Source organism: Equus przewalskii, chromosome 10 (genome assembly GCF_037783145.1).
Source record: "Equus przewalskii isolate Varuska chromosome 10, EquPr2, whole genome shotgun sequence".
Taxonomy (NCBI): domain Eukaryota; kingdom Metazoa; phylum Chordata; class Mammalia; order Perissodactyla; family Equidae; genus Equus; species Equus przewalskii.
The window spans coordinates 11,754,074-11,767,509 of record NC_091840.1 but is presented as its reverse complement, the minus strand read 5'-3'; the positions used below and the strand labels follow the sequence as shown (position 1 = coordinate 11,767,509).

The window sequence follows — 13,436 nt, the reverse complement described above, 5'->3', positions numbered from 1 at the left end:
AGGGATGGCTCCCCCAGGATGTAAACAGACGGAATGCTGTCCTGTCCGGAGGCCTGGACCTTCTCTCTTTGATTTAACTTTACCACGAATCACAACAGATGTCTAGGTACCTATCTCTTTTAGCTTAGAGACAACAAACACTAGTTAATTGTGGAGAAGACTACCATTAACCTTATGCTCTATAGAATAGAATGCTAATAAATATTCTTGTGCTCGTTTTTTACTTCCTTATCTCTCCAAGAATATTTGTAGAGCTATTTCTGTACTAATCCTGAAAAATATAAATACGACACCTGTGCACAGTGAAGTTGGACTTGCTAATACCAACCCAAGTATCAAGTCCCCTTTATTTTCCGCTCATTGCGCCGACGCCGTCCATCCCTCAGGTACCTGGACTCAGCCGGGGCGGGACTCCGGCAGATTGGAGAATTTTATTAACCCAAATGGAAACTCAGAGATGTGAAAGTCAAAAGAATTTAAAAACTAAGAAAAACTGGATGAACAAATTTGACAGATTAGGTGAAAGGAGGAAAAGGGGAAAATAGGGAATTTAAGTCAGTAAGTTACTAGTTTCTAAGGAAACTGTTATAGACATCGCAATAAAAAAGACAAAATTAAAACACACTCCAAATTATAAGAAGTAAAACTCTAGTAAAATACCTAGAGGTTTGTTTTTTAATGTGAATACCACATGAATATGATGCAACATTAGAGAATCTATTTGTTAAATATTTGGTTTTTTTAATAATATGGATTATCTCCACTAAATTAAGAACCAGTGGTTTTGGTTTTCCAAGATCAGTTTAAAAATGCAAGTTTTACATAAGATTTGTACTTCTGGCTCTGAGGGTTATAATAATTCTCACCACATTTGCTGCTGTCCTGTTGGATCCATGCCTGTAGACGGTTCGTCCAGAAGCAAGATAGGTGAATCTCCCAGAATGCTCAGCACAAAACACAACTGAAATGCAGAGAAACACCCCTGGTTGCTGCCACCATCACAGAATACCATCAGAATAACATCACATACCACACACACCTTTCTAGTGGCTCCTGCTGTTAATTCCCGCACCAGAACATTCAGCTGGTCATGCAGTTTGAAAGTATCCACCAATCTGATGGAAAACAGGATGAGAATATCAGATCAAGAGAGAACTTGGGGAAAATGTAATCACATGGAAGAGTAACAGCATCGGAGGGAAGCTTGGCACTATTATTCTCAAAACTCTAATGATCAAAAGGAGAAGCAGTGTGTTTTGAAATATGAAAGATTTTTTTTATCTCATAAAAAGTTTTTAAGAATAACTGGAATTCTGAATTTGGAACTGAAATGGATGATTACTCATTCACTTAACATCGTCAATTATTTTTTTAACGATCCCTCAATCAGGGATGCAGGAAACAGCTCCTGTCCCCCATCCCTGCTCTACCACTGACACTCTGAACAGGTGGAGACATCATTTCTACTCTCCATGCTTTGTTAGTGAGTTCACCATCAAGGGTACAGCCTCCCTGCCTCTTGACACAAAGGAGTCACGTGACCTCTCTGTACCGTGAAATGGCAGCGGAAGCGTCTCCTTTTCTCAGCCCTTTCACGGCGGCGAACACCTCCAGATGCTCCTTCACCGTCAGGTTGGGCCACAGCACGTTCTCCTGAGGGCAGTACCCCAGGAACTTGAGCGTGTCATCTCCTTGATGATCCCAGTCTGAACTACTTCCTTTCAATTCCACCTAAGAAAGTAAACCGGTTATAGAAACACCTGTAGCCTTTTCTCCAATCACGCACTTGAGAAACTGACACACAGCTGATAAATGCCTAAATTTTTTGAGCATCAAAGAAATATTATAGAAATTACTTCATATATTTATTGTAAAAACTATTTAAACTATTAATATAAAAGTATAGTCTTACAAAGACATAACCCATATTTATCACGAAATCCTATTTCAAGAGTGGAAATATTTTTTCATTTCTCAGTACCTTTCCAGCCGTTGGCGTCATGACTCCAGATATCATTTTAATAGATGAACTTTTACCAGCCCCATTGGGTCCTAGCAATCCCAAAATTTCACCTGAAAAAGGAAGACTGACTATCAATATTGGAATATTAACATAAACCTGTTTCTTCAATAACCTTCTCAGATAGGTGTACCCCTTAGTACCATTTGAAATTTATAACATATATGTAATCCATGTCACCAAAATATGAACTTTAGCTCCTATAATTATTTAATATTAGTGAAAATTTTATGGATTTGATGTCAATATATCTGCCTCTTTTTTTCTGGATTACGTTTCCAGTTAAAAATGTGCCCAGATTGTTTTTGCTAGTAGACAGCTCGTGCTGAGTACACACATAAATGATACCTAAACTTGGGGAGTCAAGGACATTTTCTCTATCCCGAATTCCACCACCTGTGTCCAAGTCATCACCTTCTTTCGTCTGAACTAATACAAAAGCCTCTTAACTCGTCTGCCACGCAAATTCATGAAAAAAACAATGCCCAACGTGTAATTTTTTCAAAATATACATTAAATGGTGACAAAAAGCCTACTAAAACCTTCCGGTGGCATTCCACTAATTTCGTATAAAATCTGGACTCTCGGCTGTATTTGGTCCTGCTCACCTCTTTGACTTCATCCCTCCCGTCTGCAGATACATACACTGGCCTCTTTGTGTCTCAACCACTCCAAAGGTGTCCCCATATCTGGGTCCCTACCCTCGCTGTCTCCTCTGCCTGGGGTGACCTTGTCTCTTCATGCTCACATAGCTGCCACCTTCTCATCACCCAGATCTTGGCTTAAATGTCACTGCTCAGGAAAGGCCTTCCCCTACTCCAAGTGAACGGAACTCTAAGTCACTCACGTCATTTCACATATTTGAATGCCCTACATAGAACTTGCCTATGTGATAGCTGACACTTTTCTTCATAAGTTGTTTTTTGTTAATTGACCCCTCTTAGGATGTAGAATCCATGAGGACAAGATGTCGCCTATTTCTTTCATAATTATATTTCCAGAGCCTAAAACAGTCCCTGGCACACTCAACAAATATACATATATGTTGAATGAATGAATGAATGCTTCAGCAAGTACAACAGTGCTCACAGCATAGATGTTCAGTCACTATTTTTAAAAATAACGATGAATGAAAAAGAAGGATTCTTCCAAACCTTTTTTAACACAGAAGGAGATATTTCTTGCTGCTATTTTCTTCTTCCTCTTTGTAAAGCAATTTTTCTTCTGGCCTGCATATTCTTTGTGTAGACAGCTGGCAATTATGACTGGTTTCTGGAATAGAGGAAGTGTGATTTTCCTCTTAAACTTCAGAGACTTTATGGTGCTATGGTCTCCCTACTGGAACCTTCCCTGCCCTATGTCATAAAGAAAACTGTATTTTGAGTTGAGGATAATCCATATAGCTTGTTTTAAATGTAACATGCATTCACTGATGTTGATAATATTTCTCTCTTCTAAATGGACTGAGAAAACCGTATGGTTTCATGGAAGGTGGTCATTGCCTTCCCAGAAGAGATATGTCTAACCTCATGGAAACATCACAACATCTAAGTCAAATAACCCTTAGAATCTTAATCTCTACTTAGGATTTTAGAACAAATCTCGCATAAATTCCTCAACTCATGAAATATTTAGTTTTGAAATTATAGCTCTACTTATCAAAGTCCATTTTTCTCAAAAAAAAAGAATAAAACCATTAGATTTGGTGTTCTTCTTTGAGCTTCCACAACACTCCAAAGAAATGCCTGCATATTTAAGATTATGAAAATGCCGAATTACGAAAATGCACCAAACTCCAAACTTTCAAAATGAAAACCAGCATGTCAACCTCTATGCCTGGCAGTGCTTGACTATTTCCATTAAATCCACTTTGTCACTTGCTTTTCTACCTCCTCTGAGTTTGAAGTAGTCAGGGCGGTCGCTGTTCTTATTCTTTCTGCTTGAACATCTTCGTCTTCATCTACGGATTCTTCTGGATTTGGTGGAGCATTTCTACTTTGGGGGGAAATTCTGTAGAGAAAATGAAACGTGACATGTGGTTTTCTAGTTGTCAAAAATGCCTCAACTATCAGCTTCCCTGTGGTTTTACCATTGGCCTTTCAACAAACTGGTGAGGATGATGGCTGTGCGAATACTGCTTCTGCTTTTGCCACCAACTTCCATCTGGGTAGCTAGAATCCTTTTCTCAGTGGTGTTGTAATACTTTCAGTTAGCATCTTTGACCCTTTCAAATCGGTCAGCAAGTACTGCTGCTTCTTTAAAAATCAGGTCACCTACATTTTCTCTGTTCCCTCCGAGCCCATCTTAATCATATCCGACATTCACCTCAGTCTCCTTCCCTGTTGACCCCATCTAGAGTCCCTCCACTTGTGAAGTTACTCAGTCAATTCCATCCTATCTCTTCTGTTCAAGGAGATATAATCATCTTTGATGGGACAATGGTCCATGTGAGAACTTATTAAGTTTTTTTGAAAAAGTGAAAGCTTCCCCTCAGCTGGTCAGTGGCTGAACTCTGCCCAAGAGTCCTGTTTCCTGGCAGTAATCAAGCAATCCTCTCACCATCATGAAAATATCATGCCGTTTACGTTGTAAATATAAATCCGTATTAACAGGTTGATAGTGCAACTACTATCTAGGAATATTAAAAATACAATATTTAGTACGAAACTAAGTTTTATCCCAACCTGAAAACAGGATCCTTTTGCATTATTTTCTTTCCACACTTTATTTCCATGCATCTTAGAACAAAAACGAATAGCAAAGCCTGAAAGTAAGGCTAGGAGCAAAGAAAAACAGTTATATTCAGGCACAAATTCACAAATATTATTTAAACGTTTGAATTAAATTGGTGGCCTTTTGTCTCCAGGTAAAATAAATGTGAATCCTTCTTACAATTCAGGGGAGAAATCCAGCGATACAATGACAACCCAGCTTAGTGGAACCTGTCTCCTTTCCTCCTTTCACAGCCTATATCCAGTCTGTCAGCAAATTCTATCTGCTGTACCTTCAAAAGTATCCAGAACCCAACTACTTCTCACCCCTGCTTGTCCTACTCCCCCTGAAGTCCCAGGTCATTATAACTTCATTATAATATTGTAGCACCTTGTAACCTGGTCTCCCTTTTCCTTCCTTTCCCCAAACATCTATTCTCAACACAGTCACTAGAGCTACTCTTTTAAAACACAAGGTCTTGAAAACATAAGTTTGATCACATCACTTTGCTTCAAATCCCGCAATGACTCCTCCATTACTCAAAGAACGTCAAAGTCCTTGTAGTGACTCAGAACGCTCTGTGTAACACGTTCCATTCACTCTACATTTTACCCTATTACCTCTGTGATTATCTCTCCTACCACTCTCCGCTTTGGCCACTCTGCCACAACCACACGGGCCTCCCAGCTGACCCTGGAACAAAACGGGGTCACTCTTGCTCCCTCCCACTGGAATGCTCATCCCCAAACTTTCCCTACAGCCTGCTTCCTTGCCTCCTTCGGATCTTTATTTCTCAGCCAGGTCTTTCCTGATCACCCATCTGACACAGCATCTATTATTTATTTAGTTTATTATCTGTCTCCTTCCACAGGAATATAAGCTCCAACGGGGCAGGGCCTTCTGTCTATATTTCCTCCTGTGCCTAGGAACGTACTGACACATTGTATTCAAAGACAGTAGCTTTCTTCACCCTAAATATACCAAGGTAATTGGTTTTTTTTTTTTTTTCATTTTTATTATTTGATTTTTGCCTTTTTATCTCTAATTCAAAGAATTTGTTATATTGCATCTGTATTTTTTAAAGCTCTCTCCAATTTGGAGAGGGCAGCAAAAAAGATAAATGCACATGAAAAACCAACTTTATGTTGGATTCTGGATGTACACAGCCTATTCATGCACATAAACAGTAACTCTAGGATTTAGAATCATGTCCAAATGTAATTGCTTTACCTAACACTATATTAAAAACATTTTCAAAGTTGGCACACTCCAAACAAGATGAAATAGTTATCACAGTAAATGATAAATATCCAGAAAAAAAAAATAGATGGAAAGGTAGGAAGTCCTTACTATTAGGCATAAGAGAAAATCAGCTCCACTCAGGTCATAATTTGGGTGTTGAATGTTATCTTGGTGCTTGGCAATGTTCTGAAAAGACCAAAAATAAACGGGTAAGTGGAAATTAATCAGCTTTACAATTTGCATTTCACTAAACTGGCATTTTGCATATTGAATATTTTCCTCATTAAGCTTGGCTCCCCTGTGTGCGCTGGTGACAAGCAATTGCCTGCAAAGAAGGGGGGTGGGGGTACCTACTCAACTCTGACTCTCTCTCAATGAGCAGGTTTCCTATGTTGGTTCCTCCCTTCCTATTCTCTCTCTCTTTTTTTAATCTTTTCGTTTAGTGTTTGGTGAAAGTATTGAAAGTATGACAGAGAGAGGTGCCTGCATCATAAAAAATTCCATATATTAGCAATATTTGTCCTAAATGCCCCTCACAAGCCTTTTCAGGGTCCCTTCCTATCCCATGGTGACTATTTCTTCCACCAATAATTAGTCTTATCAAATTATTCTTTCTTCATCAATCAATGCATTCAGAAAGTAACTCACTCCTCCTAAGTAATGTGTGACAGACCTAGGTCAATGTATTTCACCTTGTAGGCCTATTTATATTTTAGGAGAGAAATGCTTTAAAAGCAAAGGAATGAATTTCCAATCAAGAATCCAGGCATTGCTCTGTCAATGGAAAAGTATTTTTGCAGCTGGAGGGCTTTCCCTAGACCCCAAGAACACAAACGATTAGGGAAGCCCTCTCTACTGTCTTTAAAACCGCTTCATCCAGGATGATGCAGGGCTATAACTGAGCATCTCTGCTCTCCTCATCGTACACTTCTTTCTGTTTGAATGACACTCCGTTTATTTAACGCCTCCTGGTCTTTCCTGTTTCAATACCTCGCTTTCCTCTACAGAGTATGTTTACCTCCACCCCACTCTCCCACTAATTAATTCTTACTCATTCTTTAGGATTCTGTTTAAACACTGCTGCCCCAGAAGAATTCCCCAGCTCTCCCTAGCGCATCACCTTTGTTTCATATCCCTCCCTGGGCCCTTCGTCTTCTCCTTTGTAACCTTTCAACCCCTGGCATTGATTTCCCTGGGGCTGGACTGTCTTTGTCTCCACTAAGCTCTGTGAGAGGAAGGACTGCTATCTTGTTCATCAGGCCATAAAATTCAGCCATTTTAAGTGTACAATTCAAGGAAATTTCGTAATATTACAGAGTTGTGAGAGCAACACCATAATTCAATTTAAGAACATTTCCGTCACCCCAAAGAGATACCTTGTACGCATTTGCTGTCACTCCCATTCCCACCCCAGCCCCAGGAATCCACCAGCCTACTTTCTGTCTTTATAGGTTTGGCAAAGCACTTGCATAGGTTGCATATTCAAAATTAATAACACAGTTGGTAACATTTCTCACCTCTCCCAAAAAAGTTAGAAATCCACCCAAGGTAGATGGGGGAACAAATATCATGCTAGGAATCAAGCTGGGTAAGTCGGCTCGATGTATTACAACGATGCGAAACATGATGATTGAGGCCTATAAGATAAGTTGAAACATACTGCATGTCAGACATAGTCCATTGATGTTTGAGAAAATACTGAAGATGTAGGTGTTCTCATCACATATCAGAATTTCCCCATATGCAGATACACGCCTTCCAGAAGGAGAAGGGAAGGGAGCCACATTTGTTATTGAGAATGTATAGGACTTTTAGCTCCCCAACAGAAAATTTTTTAGATAAAAATTCTGGACACTAAGGTGAAAGCTAAAATGACCAAATAGACTCTCTGACAGTGATTAAAGGCAATATAAGACAACAGGATAAAGAGAGGAATTACCTTTTTATAGCTAAGGTACCAATATTGTTAATGTATAAAAACTTATACACATTGAAAAGGAATATGGGCAGTTATTAAAAAGACAAATCCATATTGTCTCTCACCTAGACTAAAGCATTCCAGTTATCCTCCCTGGTCCATTTCTTCCTGATTCCAAACAAATGATTTTTTCCAAGATTGTGCATTTTGATGGCATGGACTCGTTTTCTTTTAGAATACTGGTAAATGTGTACTTAAAATTTTAATTTTTCTGTCTTTTTTTTTTTTTTTTTGAGGAAGATTAGCCCTGAGCTAACATCTGAGGCTAATCCTCCTCTTTTTGCTGAGGAAGACTGGCCCTGAGCTAACATCTGTGTCCCTCTTCCTCTACTCTATATATGGGACGCCTGCCACAGCATGGCTTGCCAAGCAGTGCCATGTCCACACCTGGGATCTGAACCGGCGAACCCAGGGCCACCAAAGCGGAATGTGCAAACTTAAATGCTGCGTCACCGGGCCAGCCCTGATTTTTCTGTTTTAAGGATCAATTTATCAGTCAACAGGTGTGTATTGGGCACTGTACTGAACCTTTGCTGGATCTTGTTAATGTATTAACTATAATAAAAATAATAAGAATCTTAACTACTAAATTCACTGAATATCACACAAATACCAGGCATTTGGAACTTAGCATGCATTGTTTACTTAAATCCTCGCAACAACTCTATAATGTGGTTATTCTTATTATCCCTCCCTTTATATATGAGAAATCTAGGGTCCAGACAAGTTAAACAATATCCTCAAAACCGCAGTTAGTGAATGACAGAGCTAGAATTCAAAACTCTGTGTGTGTGTGATTCCCAAGCCTTTAAGTCAGAGAAATGTACTATTTTGAGGGATTGTTACACAGGAGAATGTTGTGTCAATATGAAATGAATTTACATTTTTGAGGAATACATAGTCTACATATAAGAAGTAACTGGTAATAGAACCATATAACTTATAACCAAGTGTTCAGTAAGAGCACAATAAGCATTTAAGATGGCAAACCCATAGGACTTTTCTCATTTTACAGTCACCACAATCTCTTTGCAAAGGTATTGCCCGATTGTCCATGTTTACATATGTCTCTTCTCTTGGTTTCCATGACGTCACCCTCTTCTTCCTTTTTCTCCTTTCTCTTTATTTATTATAACTTTAAGTCCTTTAGTCCGCTTAGCCGACTCTTATTCTAAGCTGACTCTGCTTATTCTACTCGCCTGTAAGTTTCTACTTTTGTGAGTCGTTTTTTCCTCCTTTCTCATCTACTGGAACAAGAGAGGATTCCAAACAGCAGCAAAGGAAATACTCCATGGCTCAGCATGCTAAGAAGATGTGCGGCTATACCTCCACCACTTGGCTGAAATATGGGCTGGAAGGGTGCTTCCTTATTAGACAAGGGCCTAAGATATCCTTGAAGCCCACACCCTTGGGGGTACCGGAGTCCAGTGGAATCTAGAAACAAATTAACTCTTAACTGGCTTTACTCAATGATGAAGAGACATTGCCTAGACTGTCCTTCCATATATACTCAAGATCACAAAAGGACTACTGCACTAACCATCAACATATGATACATTTTTATATATACTATAGATTCTCTTCTACCTTCTACCATGTATATAGAATAGAATCTGCATTGTCGATTATGAATTCCTCTTGCATAATACCTCAGCTGCAAGTGAATAAATGAACACAGGAAGCAATTTGACTTTGTTGTTTCTAAGGAAAGTCAAGATAATGCAGAACCTCTTTCTATTAGGTTTGTGGACTAATGTAGCGATTAAGATGTTCTCATTGTGATATGAACAAACTACAGCAAATAAAGGAGCACAGCAGAGAGTCAAACACGTGACACTGAAACACTGTATTTTTCAAATTGAAATATATCTGCATATGATGGGATATCTTTTTTCCATTGCTGCCAACTATTTTTGAATTATCATGGATTAAAATAAGAAAAGGCAATATTGTAACACATTCCACTTCCCTCTCCTCTCTATGGTGTAATTTTAAGATATTAATTTTCCCCATTGCTTAAGACAAAATTGACTATATTTAACATTACATTGAAAGTTTAAAAAAGAACTCCATCGCTCAATTTATTTATTTGTATATGTACTTACGAAAGAGAAGGAAAATGCCCAAAGGCCACTATTTTTTCTCCTCTTGCGGAAAATAAATGATATCACGTAGGTCAAGAAAACAAGGGAAATTGCGTAACCAAGCGTAATCACAACCTGAAGATAATACAAACAACATCAAAGTCAAAAAATGAAATGTTACCTGAGGGAAAAATTAAATTACACATACTTAAAAAATATCTCATTGCTCATGTACTTTGCCTGGTATTTTGGCTTTTGTTTATGACAAAATAGAAATGAAAATAGATCAAATCAAAATATAAATGCCTCGATTATATAAAATACCAATGCTAAAATTTATTATGAATAACTTTGTAAGATATTGTTTACATAATGTGTTACTTACCAAAGCAAACACAATTCGACTTGTGATATAAATGTGCCCCATGTTTGCTATGTAGAAAATTAAGTACATTAAAAGGAGAATAAAAGCAAAGAAGGTAGTATCCACCAGTGCCTGCCCACACCAGTAGGCAGAAGTGTACAGGCCCGAAATCCATAGCTGAGACTTAGCTCTTTTCTGATGAAAAAACACAAGATGAACAGAGATTCAGCTGAAACCCAAATCCAAAACAAACACATTGAAAGGTTTTTTAAAAGACAAATATAATTTAATCTTCTAATATTTTTTAATCTTCTAATATTTTTATTTTTTTTAATAATTTTAATTATGCACATACTGTTTAGGAACCTGAAGTCTAAAGAGCCAATTCCGTAAAGTTGGCAATTTTGAAAAAGAGTATTGTTTTATGTTTTTAATTTTTTGGTGAGGAGGATTGGCCCTGAGCTAACAACTGTTGCCAATCCTCTTTTTGCTTGAGGAAGATTGTTGCTGAGCTAGCAGCTGTGCCAATCTTCCCCTGTTTTGTATGTGGGATGCTGCCACAGCACGGCTTGATGAATGGTGTGTAGGTCTGCACCCAGGATCCAAACCTGTGAACCCGAGGCTGCTGAAGCAGAGCACACAAACTTAACCACTACACCACCATTCTAGCCCTGAGTATTGTTTTGCTTGATAAGTTTGATTCAGAACATCACTTTAACTCATGAATAGTGAATAGAAAAGTAGACCTCAAAATGATCGAGACATTAATCTCCTTCAAAAGAAATGTTATTTTGTGGCCTGAAGGATAATAAATTCTCCATTATCCAAATATGTTCTGGGAGAGTCACTGGCTTAGAACAGTGAAGGATGAGTTGTCTAAATTTGGTTTAACTGTTTTTCCTGGATAAAGGGCATAACCAAATACAAATATAACAAAAAATTGTATTCTCCGCAGTACATAGGAGATTCAAGCCTTACATTTGGTCCTCAATTTCAACATCAATGATTTCCTCCTTGTGGTTAAGAAACAATACAGTCAAAAGTTTTATAATATCCCCTTTTGAAGGTTTAGACTAATTTGAGTCCCTGAAAAATTATTGCACGTTTCCTGTAATTTGAAGTAAAAAGTATTTCATGTTTTTAGAAATAAATTTTCTGACTTGATAGAAATAGTGTTTAACTATATTATCTAAATTAAACATGTGTTTAAATGTTTTTCTCACAGGAAAATATTTTGAACACATAGCACTCAAAATATAATTACTGAAGTCCCTGAAATTTCTTTTCCTTTTTCCCCTCTTTTCTTACTTTATAATCGCTGACACTGCTCATGGCGACGTAGGGAGAAATGCTGCACACAACCAAAAAAAAGAAAATGGAGCCTTCCAGCATCTCAGCCCAGAGTAGAACATAATTCTGCAAATACAAAAGGTACTTTAAACTAGTGAATATTCTAAAAAGTGAAACAACTACTAATAATCATAAAGAAGATGCTTTTCAAAATATTGAAAAATAAAAGTAAAAATGTACGTCTAATTCATCAACATCCCCACATGGAAGTGGGAGGGAAAATGATTTCTGATCATTTAACATGAGGCTTCGACTCCTAGAAAACAGAGAAGTAAAAACAATAAAAACATTTAATAAAAGAAAGAAATAACTCAGCATCCACTTCAGGGTACAGATCAAAAAGAATCGAAAACAGGGTCTCAGAGATATCTGCCCACATGTGTTCACAGCAGCACCATTCACAACAGTCGAGAGGTAGAAGCAACCCAAATGTCCATGCACAGATAAATGGATGCACAAAATTTAGTACATATATACAGTGGAATATTATTCAGCCTTAAAAAGGGAGGAAATCCTGTCACAAGGCACAACATGGATGAACTTTGAGGACATTATTCTAAGAGAAATAAGCCATCACAAAAAGACAAATACCATATGATTCTACTTATGTGAGGTAACAAAAGTAATAAAATTCATAGAAACAAAAAGTAGAATGGTGATTGCCAGGGGTTGAGGGGAGGGAGAAATAGGGAGTTATTGTTTAAAGGGTGTAGAGTGGTAGCTCTGCAAGATGAAAAAGTGGTGGAGATCTGTTTCATAATAATGTGAATATACTTGACAATACCAAACTATACACTTACAAATGGTTGTGATGGTAAATTTTATGTTACGTGTTTTTTACCTCAATACAAAAAAGTAATAATTCCGAAATTGCAATCCTAGATGAACAGATTGTTCAGGCCTGAGCATGTCTCTCTCAGCAAACCTAATGATGTATCTTTGAAGCTGGGTGGGCGTGTTCTGAAGCATAGGCATAAAAAGAAAACTCAACGCCGCTGAGCCCATCTTCAAGGAGATGAATTTTAAATCGCTACCCCCAAATCAGTGTCTGCCTGAGGCTGTACTATGCTCAGGCAGGGTACAAGGACTGCTTCATGGATATAATTACAGGGGAGCAATGCAATAGCCTATCTCAAAATGATTCTACAATTCTCAAACTTCATTTAAGGCTTTGAAGGCTACATCTATAAATTCCAATTTTTCACCAGGTAGGAAAATGCATTACCGTCTTCATAAGAATGACTGAGAGAGGAAAAATATGTCCATTGCTGATGTCTCAAGTATATTCCATCCATCTGCTCTTGCATTTACCCCCAGCACCACTAATGCAGTGAAGCCAAACCTGAATTCGACCCCTGTGTCACAAAATGGGCTTCCCTTTTTGATGGTTCCATTTCCCATCATGTTTATTGTTCTTCCAACCTCCTGGCTTAAAACAGTTGGAGTCAGCTATGAGAGGTCCCTCTTGGGTATCAGTCAGGGTCTAATCAGAAAACCATCCCCACCTTCAGTACTTAAAATAGAGAGAAATTAATCCTACAGTGGTAATGGTTACATGAGTGGAAAGGGCAGAGAAGCCAAGAAGGATGATTAAGCAAGAAGCCACTGTCACTTCTGGGCTACAGCAACAAAGGAAGGAAGGGACGTTACTGGAGCCTAGGGTAGGGAATCCTCCTGTTCTCCTGG

At 38.2% G+C, this 13,436-nt stretch overlaps 1 protein-coding gene across 2 annotated transcripts in view; it reads right to left on the bottom strand.

Annotated features, from left to right (window-relative positions):
- Positions 1-13,436, bottom strand: part of ABCA6 (ATP binding cassette subfamily A member 6) — a 64,321-nt gene that overhangs the window by 6,620 nt on the left and 44,265 nt on the right. For both annotated transcript variants that reach the window (XM_008537771.2, XM_070561526.1), the window contains exons 24-35: positions 11,709-11,816; positions 10,422-10,595; positions 10,058-10,171; positions 7,492-7,611; positions 6,083-6,160; positions 4,705-4,796; positions 3,910-4,030; positions 3,175-3,292; positions 1,982-2,073; positions 1,553-1,731; positions 1,040-1,115; positions 867-961 (exon numbers count right to left, since the gene is read on the bottom strand). In XM_008537771.2, the coding sequence (XP_008535993.2) occupies positions 867-961; positions 1,040-1,115; positions 1,553-1,731; positions 1,982-2,073; positions 3,175-3,292; positions 3,910-4,030; positions 4,705-4,796; positions 6,083-6,160; positions 7,492-7,611; positions 10,058-10,171; positions 10,422-10,595; positions 11,709-11,816 (1,367 nt within the window). The remainder of the gene's footprint in view (positions 1-866; positions 962-1,039; positions 1,116-1,552; positions 1,732-1,981; positions 2,074-3,174; positions 3,293-3,909; positions 4,031-4,704; positions 4,797-6,082; positions 6,161-7,491; positions 7,612-10,057; positions 10,172-10,421; positions 10,596-11,708; positions 11,817-13,436) is intronic.